Source organism: Canis lupus, chromosome 6 (genome assembly GCF_011100685.1).
Source record: "Canis lupus familiaris isolate Mischka breed German Shepherd chromosome 6, alternate assembly UU_Cfam_GSD_1.0, whole genome shotgun sequence".
Lineage (NCBI taxonomy): Eukaryota > Metazoa > Chordata > Mammalia > Carnivora > Canidae > Canis > Canis lupus.
The window spans coordinates 32,960,684-32,978,200 of NC_049227.1; the positions used below are offsets into that span (position 1 = coordinate 32,960,684).

Genomic DNA, 17,517 nt, shown 5'->3' on the forward strand with positions numbered 1-17,517 from the left:
TGGTGGCAAGACTAGTCCCCTGCATCTGCTCCTTCTAGCCCAGCTTCTACAGCTTTCCTTCCCCAAAATGGCTGATTGATCTTCCATGGATTTTTATGCCCAGCATTGAAGCACCCAGAAAGGGATTTCTGGTTGACCTGCTTGGGTCTCATGCCTTTACCAATAGCTTCAGTATGTGGGTAGGTGCCATTTCCCCTGAAGAATTAATAACTGGTGGTCCTTTTAAGCCCAGTTTAATAGCTGAGTCTGGTATCCAGACTCTAGAGATGACCCTGGGAAACTCTGGCAAAAGATGAGCTAGTGAACCAGGGATCAACTCAATCTCCTTACGTGCCAACTCGGGGGCACTGTGACCTTTATAGATACATAAGCATTAGTTGATTCCCTTTCTCAAACCCAACATATATGACCATCCACAAAAGTAATAATCTTGAGCCAGAGAGACGAAAGAAGCCTGGCAACTGTGGTCTCATAGATTTCAGGAACATTCCCGGGATTCAGATTGGACTTTAAGATCCTTCCAAGGCTCCTCCAAGAAGAACACCTCTCACCTTCGCAGGTAAAGACCAAGTGTGTGGTGGTTTCGTGCTCCTGCTACTGCTGATTATGTCTCATTTTCCTTCCCACAGGGTATTTACAGCTGCATTCATGGAGTGCACATCGAGGAGAAGAAGAAGTCTCCAGACTTCAACCTGACCGGATCACAGAGCAACATGTTGAAACTCCTTCGGTCAGCCAAAAACATCTCCGACGTGTCCAACGTGAACTCCTCCAGAATGGATTCCCCCAAAAGGGCTGCTGATTTCATCCAAAGAGGTTCCCTCATCATGGACATGGTTTCCGAGAAAGGGAATTTGATATATTCAGACAACAGATCCTTTCAGGGGAAGGACAACATGTTTGGGGACAACATGAATGAGCTGCAAACGTTCGTGGCCAACAGGCACAAGGACAATCTCAATAACTACGTGTTCCAGGGACAGCACCCTCTTACTCTCAACGAGTCCAACCCGAACACAGTGGAGGTGGCCGTGAGCACAGAGTCCAAGGCGAACTCCAGGCCCCGGCAGCTTTGGAAGAAATCCATGGAGTCGCTCCGCCAGGATTCACTGAGCCAGAACCCAGTCTCCCAGAGGGATGAGGTTGCAGCAGAGAACAGGACCCACTCCCTGAAGAGTCCTCGGTACCTTCCGGAGGAGGTGGCCCACTCAGACATTTCGGAAACTTCAAGTCGGGCCACATGCCACAGGGAGCCCGACAACAGTAAGAACCACAAGACCAAGGACAACTTCAAAAGGTCGGCGGCCTCCAAATACCCCAAGGACTGCAGCGAGGTTGAGCGCTCCTATCTGAAAACCAAAGCGAGCTCCCCCAGGGACAAGATCTACACCATCGATGGTGAGAAGGAGCCCAGTTTCCACTTAGACCCTCCCCAGTTTGTGGAGAACATGGCCCTCCCCGAGAATGTGGACTTCCCAGACCCGTACCAGGACCCCAACGAAAACTTCCGCAAGGGGGACCCGGCGCTGCCCACGAACAGGAACCCCACGCACAATGAAGACGTGCTCCCCAACAACGACAAACACAAATTCTACTCCAAGCACTTCACCCTGAAGGACAAGAGCTCCCCTCACAGCGAGGGCAGCGACCGCTACCGGCAGAACTCCACGCACTGCCGGAGCTGCCTCTCCAACCTGCCCACCTACTCGGGCCACTTCACCGTGAGGTCCCCCTTCAAGTGCGACGCCTGCCTGCGGATGGGGAACCTCTACGACATCGATGAAGACCAGATGCTTCAGGAGACCGGGAGCCCGGCCGCCCAGGAGGAGGTCTACCAGCAGGACTGGGCGCAGAACAGCACCCTCCAGTTCCAGAAGAACAAGCTCAGGATCAGCCGTCAGCATTCCTACGATAACATCGTTGACAAGCCCAGGGAGATGGACCTTAGCCGGCCCTCCAGGAGCATAAGCCTCAAGGACCGGGAACGGCTCCTGGAGGGCAATCTGTACGGGAGTCTCTTTAGCGTCCCCTCAAGCAAACTCTCGGGGAACAAGAGCTCCCTCTTCCCCCAGGGTCTGGAGGACAGGAAGCGGAGCAAGTCCCTTTTGCCAGACCACACCTCCGATAACCCCTTCCTCCGTTGCTATGGGGACGACCGACGCTTAGTCATCGGGAGATGTCCCTCAGACCCTTACAAACACTCGCTGCCATCCCCGGCCGTGAACGACAGCTACCTTCGGTCGTCCTTGAGGTCGACAGCATCGTACTGCTCCAGAGACAGTAGAGGCCACAACGATGTGTATATTTCAGAGCATGTTATGCCTTATGCTGCGAATAAGAACAGTATGTACTCTACCCCCAGGGTTTTGAATTCCTGCAGCAATAGACGTGTGTACAAGAAAATGCCTAGTATTGAATCTGATGTTTAAAACCTTCCATTAATGTTTTATCTATAGGGAAACATACGTAACGGCCACTGTTCCGGAGGGTAAATGTCGGATGTCCGATGGTGCCCTGCAAAGAGGAAGAGGATTTAGGAAGGTACTTTTTTTTTTTTTTTTTTTGTTGGTTCTTTTGCACATGGCTCCATGCCGTAGTCTTCCACTCAAGGAATCTTGTGAGGTGTGTGCTGAGCATGGCAGATACCAGATAGGTGAGTCCTTAACCAAAAACACAAACACAAGGGCAAGTCTCCTGGACACGCCCGCTGGGTATGTTGGCAATAAGAATGCGTTGGATGCCCATGGTGATGTTATGATTTCCTATATTGCAAATTCCATTCAGACCAGTCCACCATGTGATTTCCTCATCAGAAATGCCTAACGGTCTCTCTCATTCCGAATAAGCAATATGGTATGCATGTACACCTGACACAGAACAGTTACGAATGCGTCTGCGTTGTAGCGAGATGGATGTGCAAGAGATTAGGAAGTTTGGCTCTGTAACCGTTTCAGCTTTACTGTTATGCCTCCCATCACTGCCCAGGCCCAACCCCAGAACTCCAGGCTCCCCCAAAGAATAGCCAATCCGTGTGCACAGTAACTATGCTACTACCTTCATTATAGTCCATTTCCAAGACACATCTGGAATAAAAGGCCAGAAGGGCCCTCAGGTGGAGAGCTACGAGGATCTCTCTGGATGTCGACTCGTGCGTTCCACAGACCACTCTCTCACCCTTGGCCCCGATGGTCTCCTTCAGAGCTGCACAAACACAGAACGTGTCTCCGTTCTCTGATCTCTGGATCTCCTGTCTCTGACACAGCGGCTGTTGTAGTTTATCCTGAAGACTCTCGTATATGTAAGTTTGTGTTTCCCCCCTTCTGGTGACGACTCAGGGTTGTATAGTATCTGTTACCCCTCCCCTCCCCGAGTGACCATGGCCCGTTTGGTCCCCAAACAGCCATGGTGGCATCTAATTAAGTGTGTGTTGCCGTTCCCCGGGTTAACGTGGTGGCATGTGCCAGCAGCCATATGTGTACTATGATCTGTAGGAAGTAACAATGCCATCTGTCCGCTGAAGGCTAGCATGGTTCTAGGTCTCTCTTCCTGAGCATTGTGAGATTTGGTTGGACACTCGTTTCCACCCCAACCTCCTCAGATCAAAAGCCTTCAAAACATGAGAGACACTCATGCATCCACTCTGAGCATCCTCCAAATTGTGGATCAACTTTAGTGGCGAAAGTGATTTCACTCTTCTGAAACGTTCGCTCCATTGGAGCCAACCTGCTTCACTGACACCGACAGGGATATGTTAAAAAAAAAAAAAATTCCTCAGAGCATTTGTCATTTCCGAGTCACCCCTATTGTCCCATTCTTACTTTACTCAGATCTGTGCCTATGTGATCTGGAATGATACTCATTCAGGAAGGAGGGGAGTCTTTAGCACGGAAATCTCTTAGCACGGGCCTGGCACACACCAAGTGCCAAAAACAAAAAGGTAGTGGTTGTGTCACTACAGACCAGACTATTGTAGTTTAAAAATTAAGTATTGTAAAACCCACAAATGGTATTAGCCCAGCATTTCCATATAGTTCTAATTCAGTGTATTTTAAATTCCTGAAGGTCCCTGAGACATCCAGGATAACTAGCCATCAGGTCTCGTAGTGTAGCTGAGTCCGTTGGGCGACACGCAGCCGAGGCTAACTAGCCTGGTCATCTCCTGGCTTCCTTCTGCATTTTGCTCTAGGTTCCTGGAGTGGGCGGACAGAGTGACAGGTTGAAACGTTACCCTGTTTCTCTTACTTATAGCATGTCCTATTTTGTAGGGAGTGTTCTCTTCTGAGGGGGCAGGTGTTGGGAGTAATTCTCTCAGAGCTCAGATTCATCGAATGGCCCCATCTTTGGGCGAGCGCACCCAGTAATGGCGAGAAGTGGCTGCAGGAAGTTTCAGGATCATTGGTGGGGAGGCAGAGGCGGCCACGGGTGAGAAAGTCTTCTCGTCATCTTTGAGGTTGACAGGTAGAAGAGGCTGGCTAGACATTGATGACAAATGGATCCAACCCCTGCATTTTCTTTCTTGGATGTTGGCCCTTCTGCTGCCCCAAGACCCAACAACAGAGAAGCCCAGACTGAAGGGCCTCACCCCCATATCTACTCTTAGGCACGCTCCTGATTATTTTGTCTTTTAGAACATCCTGCCTTTGTCCTCCCATGGCTTTCCAGACCTATGTCCCCACCCCCAGCCAGGATCACCTCATTTCCCCAGAAGACTGGCGTGTCATGACATGACATGAATTTAAAAATCTCCCCAGCACATGGAACAGTGCTATGTCATCAATCCAAAGAGGCTTTCTCTCTTCCTCTCATGTCTTTAAAGCCCAGGGGACCTGCCAAAAGACAGGGACCTCCAGGGAGAATGCAAATTACAGTCAGAACTGTTCCATAGATCAAAAGCCCTTCTAATAACAGCATTATTTCTGTTAACCCCATGCTTTTTTCACATAGAAAAAGACCAAAAATTAGGCTTTGGGAAGAACCGACAGTAATGTGGTTCCTTTCAAACCCAACGTGTTTTGTTTTCTTTAAATAAACACTGAGGATTAGAATGCTATATATAATGAATACACAATTCTCTTCCTGCACAAATTCATTGACTCTCAATTGTAATGATCCCAAGCATATAAAAATCGACCATTAATCAGGCAGGCAGTCTTTCAAATGAAAGATATTGATGTAGAGCTATTTGAAAGTGATTCAAGTCAGTTCTGTTCTTTGGAAAAAGAATATCAAGACATCAGTAGAAAGCCCTCCCAACTCCGGATCCCTTATAGAGGGTTCCTCTGACATCCCAGCCTGAGATCTGAGATCCGTTGATGCCAAAGAGTCAGAATTTCTGAACCCAAAACCAGGCCTGAGTTTCACCTGACTCAAGTCGGAGCTGGCATCCGTAATGGTACTTCCATGACTCTACGTGGCTTTCTCCCCTTGAGAGGGCCCCAACAGGTACACGTAAATGCAGACACTCACGTTTCTGTCGACGGGTAACAGTGCACACAGGCCCAACTTAAAATAGTCTGTTGTAAGAAAAGAGTCTTCCAGGGGATGAATTCTACCCTGGAAACCTTGGGGAGCCCCCAGAAAATAAGCTTCATTGTCCTTACCCCTGCAGGTCCCAGGCCACTCCTGGCTTCAATGCTCTGAGAAGACAAGTCCCTAATGGGTCTCTTTTTCTGCCAGTGTGGCTTGCTTTCCTGAGAGGTGCAGGATTATAACCTCCCCACTCCTCCTCCGCCCTCTGCGAATCTTACTTCGAAACTGCAGCCAGCACCATGACCAGATGTCTTGTGGCCTATACCTGGTTTCTCTTCCCCATTGCAGAGAGCCTGAGAAGTTTTCATATTCAGCTGCTCTGAGAGAACCATTAAAATTCACCCAGTGCCGCAAAATCAGTCACATCGACTCACAGTTATTTTCAAGGGAGAAACAAGAAAATTATACCTTGTTTACAAATGAAATAGTTTCACTTAAATGGGATTCTCGCCAAGGCAGTTAATTAGTCAAAAGATCCATAGCAGCCATATAGTCCCGCATTGTTTATTCTATTTGATATGTCTGCCAATGTGTATTTAATATTCTACGTCCTTCTCAGGAAATGACAAATGCCCTGAATTCTTTGCAAATAGAATTGCTAATGAAAAAGGGGGGTGGTAAAGGTTGATGTTAATTAAATGGTGATTAAAAATTTATCTCCTTTAAACCTAAAAAGTGCAGCTCTAATAATCAGTTGTCATATAAATAAATACCTTGCACTGAAATCCCATACAGTTTAAGACCTAAATAAATACTAATTTGAGAAACCTAAGTATCTTTCAGAAGAGCTGAATATATTCGTTAACTTCAGGCACATCCCCATACTGTTTCCTTGTGCGTAGATGTGGCTTGTGAATCCTTGCAGAGGGCACATGAATTGTTTCTGAAGCAGAAACTGTTTGTACGAATCGCGGCTATAGTGGACAGAATTGGGAGTTCTAGGGGGAGAAAAAAATGAGTATGTGGGAACAAAACTCATTGGTTGGTGTTTAACAGGAGTTAAGGATTCCACGTGAAGGTGGTTTTCAATGCAAAAGCAGTATTTTCATTTGAGACAAAATTAGACCTTCTGGATGCCCCGTTTTCTTTTGGCCAACAGGGTCGGAAGTGCTGAATGAGAGGGTTGGTGGGGTCTACACCAACGCGTGGTTGTGCTTTTCCATTCAACCCCTACACATCGTACTGTGTTCACATCTAGTCGTAGCAATGAGGGCAGCTTGCCACCTGATACACATCGGAGGAGAGAAAATGCACTTAATCCTGTGAATACCAATGCTCGTGTACACATGTACATACTATACATGCCTGATTTCTACCACTGACACGTAAAGTGTATTATCCAAATAAAATTGTATATAATGTAAAGTTTATGTTAAAAATTAAGTCATGATGATGCTTATTACCATGTGGAAAACCCATTCTGATTATCAATGGGCTGATAATTAGGAAGAGAGGGCGCTATTGGTTTTTTTTTTCTTTTTTCTTTTTGTTTTGTTTTTGTTTTTAAATAATAATCTCAGTTCTAGGGAGGGAGAATGGCAGGGCCCAAGTGGGATTTGGGTGCTGGTGTTCTTGGCCTCTTTTCAAAAAAAGACATCTGGGGTTAAGGGTGTGGCCCATGTTCTGCTCACATTAACTTCTGAAGACAATGCTGATATGGACACGTGGGTGATTTCTGTAAACCCACCAAAGGGCACAGTCTCTGTTTCAATTCCTTATCCTCTTCTCCATGCCCACTTGTTCTGTGCCTGGAAGTACTCTCGATATGGCATCAGCTAAAGGTGCCTGTCCAGAAGGGTCTTAGAAAAATAGAACTTACAGAACTACACCAAGATCTGGGGGAAGGGAGATGAGAAAACTAGGAGATTGGGCTCCCAAAGGGACAGAATCGCTATGGGATCGTTGGATTGACAATATCAGAGCCAGGTCTAGAAACCAAGACCTTCATGCATGATCCAATTAATTCCTCGCCTGGTTCCCTTTGCCAGGCTGACTCAGTTCTAGGTTTCTCTCAAAAGTGCTCTCCAGGTACCTCTGGGATAAGAGCCAGAGAACATCGTAGAATTGCCCCTGCTTTCTTTGCCTCTTGCCTTATACAGACCCATACATCCCCCTTTGGATTTGGTTTTCTCTTAAGCTCCCCAGTACTCCCTGCCTCAGAATCCTGGAGAAGAGAAAACTTTTCTCAGGGACCTAATTCCCTGGGAAGAGCCAACAAGGGATATAGTTTAAAACCTCAAACCAAAGATGAAAGCTGGTGGTGATCATTGAGATAATAGAGTTCTAGTTCTCTCGAGCCAAGGATGAACAAAGGACACTGATCAGCTGATAGCACTTGACTGAGTATCTACTCTCCTTTTAAGGCCAATTTGAGGTTGGGAGATGCAAAGGGGACAGAAAATATAGTCTCTTCCCATAAGCAGCTTACGGTCTAGAAATTGTGCTCCCTAACACTAAAGACAACTAAGGGTCCTTGAAACACAAACACAGACTGTGTGTAAAAACTAGAAATGAGAAATCAAGTTCTTACCAGGAAATGAAAATCTGGTTCCATGACCAAACAATCCAACAACCCATCCTTCCCTAAAGCCGTACATAACTCTGGAGAATATAGTTGGTGCTCCTGGAGAGATATCCTTGGTTCTTGAACCTTGATTATTCAAAGACAGTATCTGGGAAACCCAGGAGCATCCAAACAGGTGACCAGACTTGCCCTTCTGCATTTGTGGTTCCACTGGGTTCTCCAGCCCTTGCCAGATCCTGCCTCCTTCCAGCCCTGCATTATGGCATGGGCTTCAAGAAGAGGTTGAAAGAAATCCTCCAAGGGATTAGAAAACAGACCGCGATGTAAAAAGCCTATTTCCTGAAAGCTTTTTTGTTTGATTTTTATTTTTGTCTTATGAAGAATACCTTTGATTGTTCAGGGTATAAATGTATCAGGGAAGGGAGTGGGGGGAAATCCTCTTTGAGTCCCAAGTGCCTACTGTCTGGCTGACAAAAGAGAGCGTATCAGGTTCCCTAGAGACAAAATGGGGCATAGAGATGGTGAAAGGAGTCAAGATGTGTTTCGGGAAAATGGCAAGGTGCAGAGGGAGCTTCTTTTCTCTGTCCGTCCTATCCCGTGCCTTGCCAGAATGTGAGATACTCTGCTTATCCCACGTATATGCCTTGGGTCAGCACATGAGTTTGGAAGTATCAAGATGCATCCACATTGAGTGTAGACTGATTCCAGGCATATCCTAGACTGAAATCCTCCAAATAACCATAGGATAGAAGTACAGTTGCTCCTATTTTATAGATAAGGAAACTGAGGCTCAGGTTGGTCTCAGCCTCATCAGCAGCAGGAGTTTGCTAATAAATCCCTAACATTGGGTGAATTCTCAAAGTGCCTGACCTCCCCCAGGGAGGTCAGAATAAAAGTTGGAAAGAGAGGTAGGCTGTTTTGAGGTCCCCTGGGCTCTCTCTTGCGCTTCAGCCTCTGTTGAGAGGAGGTTTGTTAGTGTCCCACCCCTCGTCGTCTGGTTTGGGGTGTATCGAGAACTCCAGGGGATCTCACCTCTGTTCCCATCCCTTCTGACACTTGAATGCCGTTTGTGTCTCTCCCCATCTGCTTGCACTCTGCATTCACTTGTTTGGTTCCTGGGGAGTTATTTTGTCTACTTAGCATGTGCCTAATTTTAACTATCCCCTTCCAAATCTCTCTTCTTTTTCTCAGTAGATATCAGGGTTAATTCCATTAAACATTTGCAAAGTAGTAGACCCTCCCATGTGTGTGGGCACACACACTTCCCTCTGCTACCCCCCCCCCCAATCAAAGCTCTCCTAAACAGTGTGGCCCATTTTCAGAAAGGTCATGGTATTTGCAAGTGACCGTCCCTGCTAGGTCATCACTGGCACCAAGATAACTGCTGAACCACTGAGTGCTCATTCAGTTTGCCTCACTCAAGAGCACTAAATTGGAATGTTTCCATTAGGCTTTCTACGAGTCCAAAATGGTGGCATGCGTTATGCGTTGGGGAGGCAGCGACACTGAGCCTGTGCATGCCTTTCTTGCACTGCTCATGTGTCCTAAGCCACACTCCTCCTGCCAGGCATTTCTGTTTTCTGTGAACTGGGGCCACATTAGGTCCATTTCATAGGTGAGGAAACTGAACTGGGACTCGAAGGGATGTTTTTCTGGGAGGTTCTGTGATCCAGTCCTTCTGGAGGGTCAGTTAATCTAACCAAGCACCGTTGTCATTGTCCCCGAGAAATTCTTTAGCTGTTGACATCTTTCAAGCTGGCAGTAAAAAGTCTCATAAGCCAAAAAATAGTTATCATTATTTGATACCTATTTTGAGATCCCATCATTGGGTCTGCAAGTGAACGAGAACATCCTCCCAGGGCTGTTGAGCTGTGGAGAAACTGGACCACTCAAAAGAACCATCTGGCCAGTAGGCTTTCTTCTCTGGGGCTGGATTTCAAAGCACATAGCTCTCCAGGGAGCCAGAACCAAACTGTTTCCAATGGACTCGTTTCTCAGATTAACTTCCTCAAGTAAGGTGTCAGCAGTATGCAGAGACAAACAAAACGAAACTGAAATTATCACTCATATATCCTTCTTAGGTACCAGGTCCATGAAACGATAAGTTTGCATCTCTGCAAGTCTAGAACATTCCTCATTAGCCATAGCCCTGGGTCATAACCTCCTCCAGTTAATTCTCTCCCACACCTTTGGGAAGGATTTAAGATGAGCCTTCAAAAGAATATTAACGTAACACGTAGCCAATACCACAGCTGCCTTTTAAATTAATAAGGTTAATTGTTCTCCAGCAAACATAAGTTTGTCTTTGCCATTTTAAATGCTTCTCATTGATCTGACATTTTGCTGTTTTAAGCTTTTAAAGGGCTCAAATCAAAGACTATTGATAGCTGAGCAAATAGTGAAGGTCCAGAAATATAAAAACATTGTCAGTTTTCTCCATGAAAAATAATCATAGCCTTTCGAATTCAACTGAGGTTTTAACATTACATTACATCTAAGACCTATTGAATTATTTCTATTCTCAGTTTAGCTAACTCAAATAAATGAGCAGTATTGACTTTTTAAAACCCATTTTATTTAAAAAAAAAAAAACTCTTAAGTTTATTAGGTTTGTAGACACAGCTCTGAAGCCATGGCCGCTAAGGAAATGCTCCAGTTGAGAAATTGAAGATTCAGACTATTTTGGGTCAAATTCAGGTGATCATCTTTGAAAATTCTAGTGGATTTGCAAAGATGAAAGGGGCACTTGTAACATTCACGTTCCCCATGTTTTTCACTAGGAAAGGAGGCCAATTGCCTATTTTTCCCCCAAGTCAGAGATAAGGTCAAGGATAACATTTTCATAGAAAAGTCAGGAAACTACTCGATACCACTAATTATGTGGCCAGCTGTGGCTCAGATGCCTTCCAAGCCTGAAGTTCTCCAAAGATTTCATTACCGGTTGTTCTGGAGCTCCAAATCTTAATCTTGTTCATTCCCCTGCTAAAGCCAACTTAAAAGCATATACTTGCCAAATTATTTAGTCAGTAGACTTCACTGTAGTTGATCACAATAGAATGTTTGTGCGTATGTGTCTATGTATAGTATATATATTTCAAGCTGAATATTCAGAAAGAATTAGGTGAGTCTCACTGGTGGTTTGAATAAGAAACAGATAAGTCACAAACAGTGGCCTTCTCAGACAGAAAAAAAAGAGGGTAAACCCTTCATATCCTTGAGTCACGTTATGAGACCTGTTGCGTACATAATACACAAGCTGGTCATTGCCCACAGGAAGTCATGGATAAAAGCAGCTTTGAAGACCCATGTCCGAGTCCATCCTTAACCCAACATGGGCAGGATCAAACTCCATATGCAGAGGGTTCCCATTCACAGTGACACTCAAACACAGTCCAAAACCCACGTCAGAACTGGCTTGATCTCTTGTATGGTGGAGCCCCATGCAAGCTGTATGCTCTACTCGGTGGTTCTCATTTGGGAATAGACATTCACTTACCAATCACGGCAGTTTATACCTGTCATGTTTTAATCCACTGCATGAGGAAGTGCTGATAACTGTATTCAATATTTCCAAGCATAGCTACAAAATTACACGTTTGCTTAACACCTTTCTATGATAGAGGAAGTATATACTATGGTCGTCTTCTTGTAGTATGTCTTTTCTTTTCGTTCAACGTGTTATCAACTGTTTTAAGGAATGGGGTTTGAAATGTGTGTGCAAACTGATATGTACATAACTCCCAAGGCAACAAAAGTGCCCAGTCCAATGGTGTAAAAATGTAAATACAGGAAAATCTCATTTTTCTAATAAAAATAATTTCTGCCGATTGATATGAAAACGAGACATGGAGTTGTGGTCTTTATTGTCCTTGGCGCTGCCATGGTGGGCACCATTAACGTTTCAGGCAGGCTTAGTATTTGTACAAAGGGCAACGACCTTAATTTCCCTCTCTGTCCAGTATAGGAGTGTAGATGGAAGCATGACGCCGCAAAGAAGCCACGGCTCGGCTTCCAGATTTTAGCAGCAAGCTTTGCCACTGTCCCTTACCTGGTTATCATCTTCCTGTGCAGTTCCTGTGCTTGCAGCTTTGACTCTGATAATGCTGAACTTCACCAAGCTTCTGTGACTCCTGGTTCTGCAAAAAAGAAAAAAAAAAAGTGGTGGTCAAAGACCTCCCCTCCTTTCTGAATTCCAGGGAACAGCTTACTGCGAAGAACTGCCTCAAAGTCCATTTGACTTTGATATGACCCGCAGGCAACCCTCAGGTCATGGCCAGACACAGACCCTCCAGGTCTTTGCCCACAAATGATTAGCTGAACTTCATATCCCCACCATTCGATGGAACCATATGCTTGTCAACCAAGTGATGGTTAAGTGTCTCTCCTCCCAGGCCCCCGCACATGGTCGACCTGTGTCAACACACACCCTTCCCCTGGGACCAGGGTGACCCCACATCCTCTGATCTGTCCACCCATGCCATCCCCCTTCACCTCACTTCTCAACCCCTGTTCTGCTTTCATTTCCTCCTCCCTGTGGAAGAAAACCTCTTACTGCCTATCCCCCTATTTTAATAGTCCCGTCTCCCCCTTGAAATAAGTTGCCTCCATAAAATCTCTCCTTCTGGAATCCAGATTGGATTTTGATCTGACCCCTCTCTTCCCTAGATCAAGCCATATTCCTAAAACCCAAATGCAGCCACATCCACTGCCCCTTTTCAGCTTAAAACAGTGGCCCACAGGAAAAACCTGGATTCCAGAGCCCAGCACACAAAGCCTCCGGTCGCCGGCAGGCCCCTTCTTACCGAGTACCTCACACTACTTCTGCATCAAAGGTCTTCGTGACCCTCCTCCTCCACAGAGACACCATGAGCTCCCTTCCCGCATCTATCTTCCTCTATCTTCCTGGGACACTGGTCACCCCCCTCTGAGGTGTATCTTCAACGAAACCTCTCCTTAGCCTTTCTGAACTCTCCCCTGCTGCAGAGTTAACAGGTGACTTCTCCACAATCCAGCCCCATGTACAAGCGTCTGTCAAATCACTCACAAGGTTTGCCATATTTGTGAAGTGTGCTATCTCTCCCTATCTGTGAGCTTTTCCAGGACAAGGGGTATATAACTGTTCACCTCTGAATGCCAGCAACCAGCATCGGACTCAAAGAAGGCATTTCCTCAGTACTGTTGGGTGGATGGAGGGACAGCTAGTTGGAAGAGTGGATGGCTGGTGGGTGAGGGGATGGCTGTGGGGGTCAGGGGGGCAGACTGATGGAGGGCCTCAGGACCTGCTCTTGGTTTCCCTCACTCTCTACCTTATTTACCATATCTCACCCAATCCTTTGACTTTAAATGCCACCAATTACCCCCAAAGTTTTATATCTGGGCCCAACCACCTCCATACACTCTCAACTCCTATATCCATATCTATAGTTTCTAGAGATGTTACCGACATCATCGCCTAGAGATGTTACAGCCATTCACATTCCAAAATGCCTTGAAAAGTCCTCAGGACCAGTCCTCCCAGCAGATACCTGACCTCCCCAGTGTTCCCATTGCAGGAAGTGGCATAGCTATGGACCTGGGTTCTCAGACCGAACACCTGCTGGTTGCCCTTCATCCCTCTCTCCCCATCACATCCAGCCCCTTGGCCAGCTCAGTCTGTATCATCTTTAAAATCCACTCAGGAGCCACTGCTTCTCAGCCCTTCTACCACCATCCCTCCGCTCCATCACCTCCCACGTGTATGACTATAATAGCTCTCCAACCCTCCACATGTGGCCATTCTCCAGCAGGAGCAGGGTAATCTTTTAAAGGTATCTGATCCTATCCCTCACCTGCTCTCGAGGCTGCACTACCTTTCCATTACAACGAGAATAAAGTCAAAATTCTTTCCCACTGTAATAACTCTGTGCCCTACACTCTGACATGACTGCACACTCCCAAAAAAAAAAAAAAAAAAAGAAGGCAGACATGCAGACATTTCCCTGTCCTCTTACCTCATCCCCCCTCTTCTGGGCTTCTCATCCCTGACCTTTTCTCACTTTTTTTGAGCAGCTGAAGATGGGCCATTTCCAACACATTTTTCCATGAACTGAAGTGGCACTAAATACCATCACTGCTATGAAACTAATCGGCAATTTGTGAGATGCCTTCACATCCATGTAGCCCCATTTGGGGGCATAATTATTTCCTAATTAGAAAGCGATTTATACTTGGAACTTGGGACACTGGCTTCTGCCAGTGATGTGGCTTTCCAGAATGGCTCGGTTCTTTCTTTTCCACCCCAAGATTCTGCTGGCTGAAGTCAGATGACCAGACAGCAGACCAAACTTAATTAACAGACTGTCCTGCGGGAGGGCAAAGCTCTCATTTACCAGTCAAATTTGCTATAGTTCAGAGGACCAGAAAGATCTCTCTTTGGAAGATCCTGTAGTCCTCTCCTATACATGGAGTTTGGGGGTCATTTACCTTCTTTTCCAAAAGTGCTGAGGAAACTTGCCCAAGGTCATTAAACCAACCCGACTTTGTAAAGAACCCTTTTTAAATCTTGAGAGCACTCCTTTGCAGTGGGGATTATAATCCCCATTTTACATATTTGGAAACCAAGGCTCAGAGAGTTGGGGTGACCCGGGCAGCTGTGTCGCCGGGGTCAGGGGTGAGCACCTGTCAGCTGGACTCCACACTCTGTGATCTTTCATCTCTACTTCTGTGCTTACTGTCATGTAGATTCTGGTGGAGGGCGGACAGGAACTGCCTGTGTGCCTAATGCCTTATACACTATAAATGCTCGATAAATATTTTTCAGTAAACAAGGAGCTGAGAGAGGAGCCAGGAGGTCTGGGTCCTTGGCCACAGCCTCGCCACGTGACCTCTGGCCAGTCCCCTCCTCCTCTGCTTCTTCACACGGTCCTCTTATTCATATCTCTGAAGTGAGCATCTAGCTCCAGCTTGTTCTCCTCATAGGCATGTGCAGAAACACTACTAACCATACCTTGCAAAAGATAACTCCCTTTTGTACTTTTTTTTTTTTTAGTTCTAGAACTTAAAAGTTGTGCTCAGGGCATGTCCAAGGAAAAACAGCTTCCTTATGAAGTGGCTGGAAGTCTATGCCACCTGGCCCCAGCTCTACTGGGGACAAGGAGTATCTTTCCCTGGAGGGAAAAATGACCCATGAATCAGAGGTCATGGATCATGCCTTTCTTCTCAGGGAACAGAGAGAAAAGTGGCCACCAGCTTTGTTCTTGAACGTTCCAGGGTGCTGTAAGCTCCAGGGCTCAGTGTGCAAAGCCTTCACCCCAAGGCAGATAGAAAAGAGGTCCCCACTTTTGCTTCTGGAAGCCCCAAGGTGCTAAAATTTCTGGGGATGTTGATACAAAGGCGTACACACGCTGGTTTGGCAAGAAGCTCCATCCAGCGAGCATGCTGGCAGACGTCGGGAACAGACCGTGCTGTGACTTTCCATTTGAAATTCCTTATTTTCTCTTGAAGAAGAGTCCAAGTCTCCCCCATGTCCCAACCCCTGCTGACATGCCAGAGTTCCCCTTTCTTTCCCGGGCCTCTCCCGGGAAGAAGCAGCAGCTGCCTTGTTCTTCTTAACTCAGCGGGGCTGCAGGCGGCCCTGCCATCTGAAGGACAGCCTCCTTCTCTCCCATTCCTTCCTGAGCAGATAAGAAACCCTGGTCACTGTGTCAGAGGTGGGGGCCCAGGAACAATCGGCATCAGATGTGCTCACTGCTGCTGGTACTTTTGATTGCTTGGGGCCTTTCATGTGAACAAGAGCTGAGGAATAGGGATGTGCAGTGAGAGAGAGAAAGAGAGAGAGAAGAGGGGCCAGCCCCTGTCCATGGGCACTCAGATACCACACTGTCTCCCCTTTCACCGAACACAATGGATTTCCCCTTGTAAATTATGATGCTGTGGCTCAAGGAGGTGATTCTCTGTGGCCTCCCTTGTATGCTCAGAGTAATATAAAGAAGCCAGGGTCCAGTCCGGCTCATGGAACCATAGCATGTTCTTTGGACTTAAAGATCTTTAAAGGTCATCAGAATACAAACTGTGGCACCACGAGCCTATTTCAGTGTAAATGACACACACAAGAGGCTTTGCAATCCAGGGCATTCTGAATCCACTACCCACAAAGCCCATTCTACATTTCCCCCCGCCACCCCCCCCTACCCTGGCCCCAGCCCTGCCATCATAAGCTGCAGGGGAGGACAATGTAGAGGAGGAAGCATGAGCATCTGTGTTGCCTGCAGCATGGGGAAAGTGTTTAACTGGTCTGGGGCATTTTTCACATTTGACCTTAAGGGATAAAGTTCAGGATCGTGAAGCTCACATTCATTCATCAAAGATAAGGTAAGTAAAAACAATAATGCACATACATACTTTTGGCTGCCTCCCAGATATCCTGAAGGCCCTCCAAACCTAACACATTCCAAGTGAAATGCATCCTCCTCCTGCTGTGGCCAACACCTGCTTCTCCCCTTTAGAGTCTCCCCGGGTGAGAGCAGAGGAGCAGCATCAGTCCCCAGCCACTAGATCCAAGTCCTGACCTTCCTCCCTTGTCCTCTTGTCCCTCCCCTACTCTGGTTAATGCTCCTGGTCTCTGCAACCCAGCTGTCCCCTGCCCTCCGTCCCCACGTCCTGCCTTCTGTCTCTGACCTTCTCTCTCATGACTGATGGTGATGGTCTAGTGACAGTCTCCCTGCCTCCAATCCAGACCCACCTTTGAGTTTTCTCCATCTGTCTGCCACAGTAATTGCTCTAAAATAAAATTCCGACCATGTCATCCCCAACTGAAACTCTTCTGTTCACTCCCCATTGCCCAGAAGCGAAGACGAAAACCCGTGACGTGTCTGGCAAGGAGGCTCCTGGTCTGCTTTTGCAGACACTGACCCCCCAACCTCGTCTCCCACTGCTTCCTTGCACGCACATGCAGATCCAGCCAAAACAAACCTCCGGAACCTCTCCAGTGGGTCCTCGAATACTATTTCCTCTTCATAAATAACCTGTAACCATCCGGCAAGCACATGGATAGCCTTTAAATCCTGGCTCACACATCACCTGCATGAGCCCTTTCTCTGTTCCCCCAGACTTAGTGGCACTGTCTTCAGGACACCCCTGCCTTTCTGTGCACACATTTCTCCAATGGAGTGTGTCACGTGTCCCTTTACATGTTTACCCTCCCCTGTTGGTAGGGTCCCCTTAAAGATAATGGCCTGTGGGACTCGACAGGTAGGTTCGGAAAGATGCTCCCCATCAATCTTCTTCTGGGAAATACCAATCAAAGCCACAATGAGCGATCACATCACACCTGTCAGGATGTCAAGTATTAAAAGATGAGAGGTACTCATTGGTGGGCAGATGGAGCAAAGGGTCTCCTCTACATTGTTGGTAGAGATGCAAACTGGTGCAGCCACTATGGAAAGCAGTAGGAAGTTCCTCAGAAGTCAAAAATAGAGCTGCCACCT

General features: G+C 46.8%; 1 protein-coding gene across 3 annotated transcripts in view; it reads left to right on the forward strand.

Moving 5' to 3' along the window:
• The window catches only part of GRIN2A (glutamate ionotropic receptor NMDA type subunit 2A), a 545,905-nt gene extending 534,008 nt beyond the window's left edge, over positions 1-11,897 (forward strand). For 2 of the 3 annotated variants that reach the window (XM_038540398.1, XM_038540400.1), the window contains exon 14: positions 630-11,897. In XM_038540398.1, coding sequence (XP_038396326.1) covers positions 630-2,429 — 1,800 coding nt within the window. In that variant the 3' untranslated portion in view covers positions 2,430-11,897. The remainder of the gene's footprint in view (positions 1-629) is intronic. The other variant, XR_005360918.1, reaches the window with a different exon arrangement.
• Positions 11,898-17,517: the final 5,620 nt, after the last annotated feature.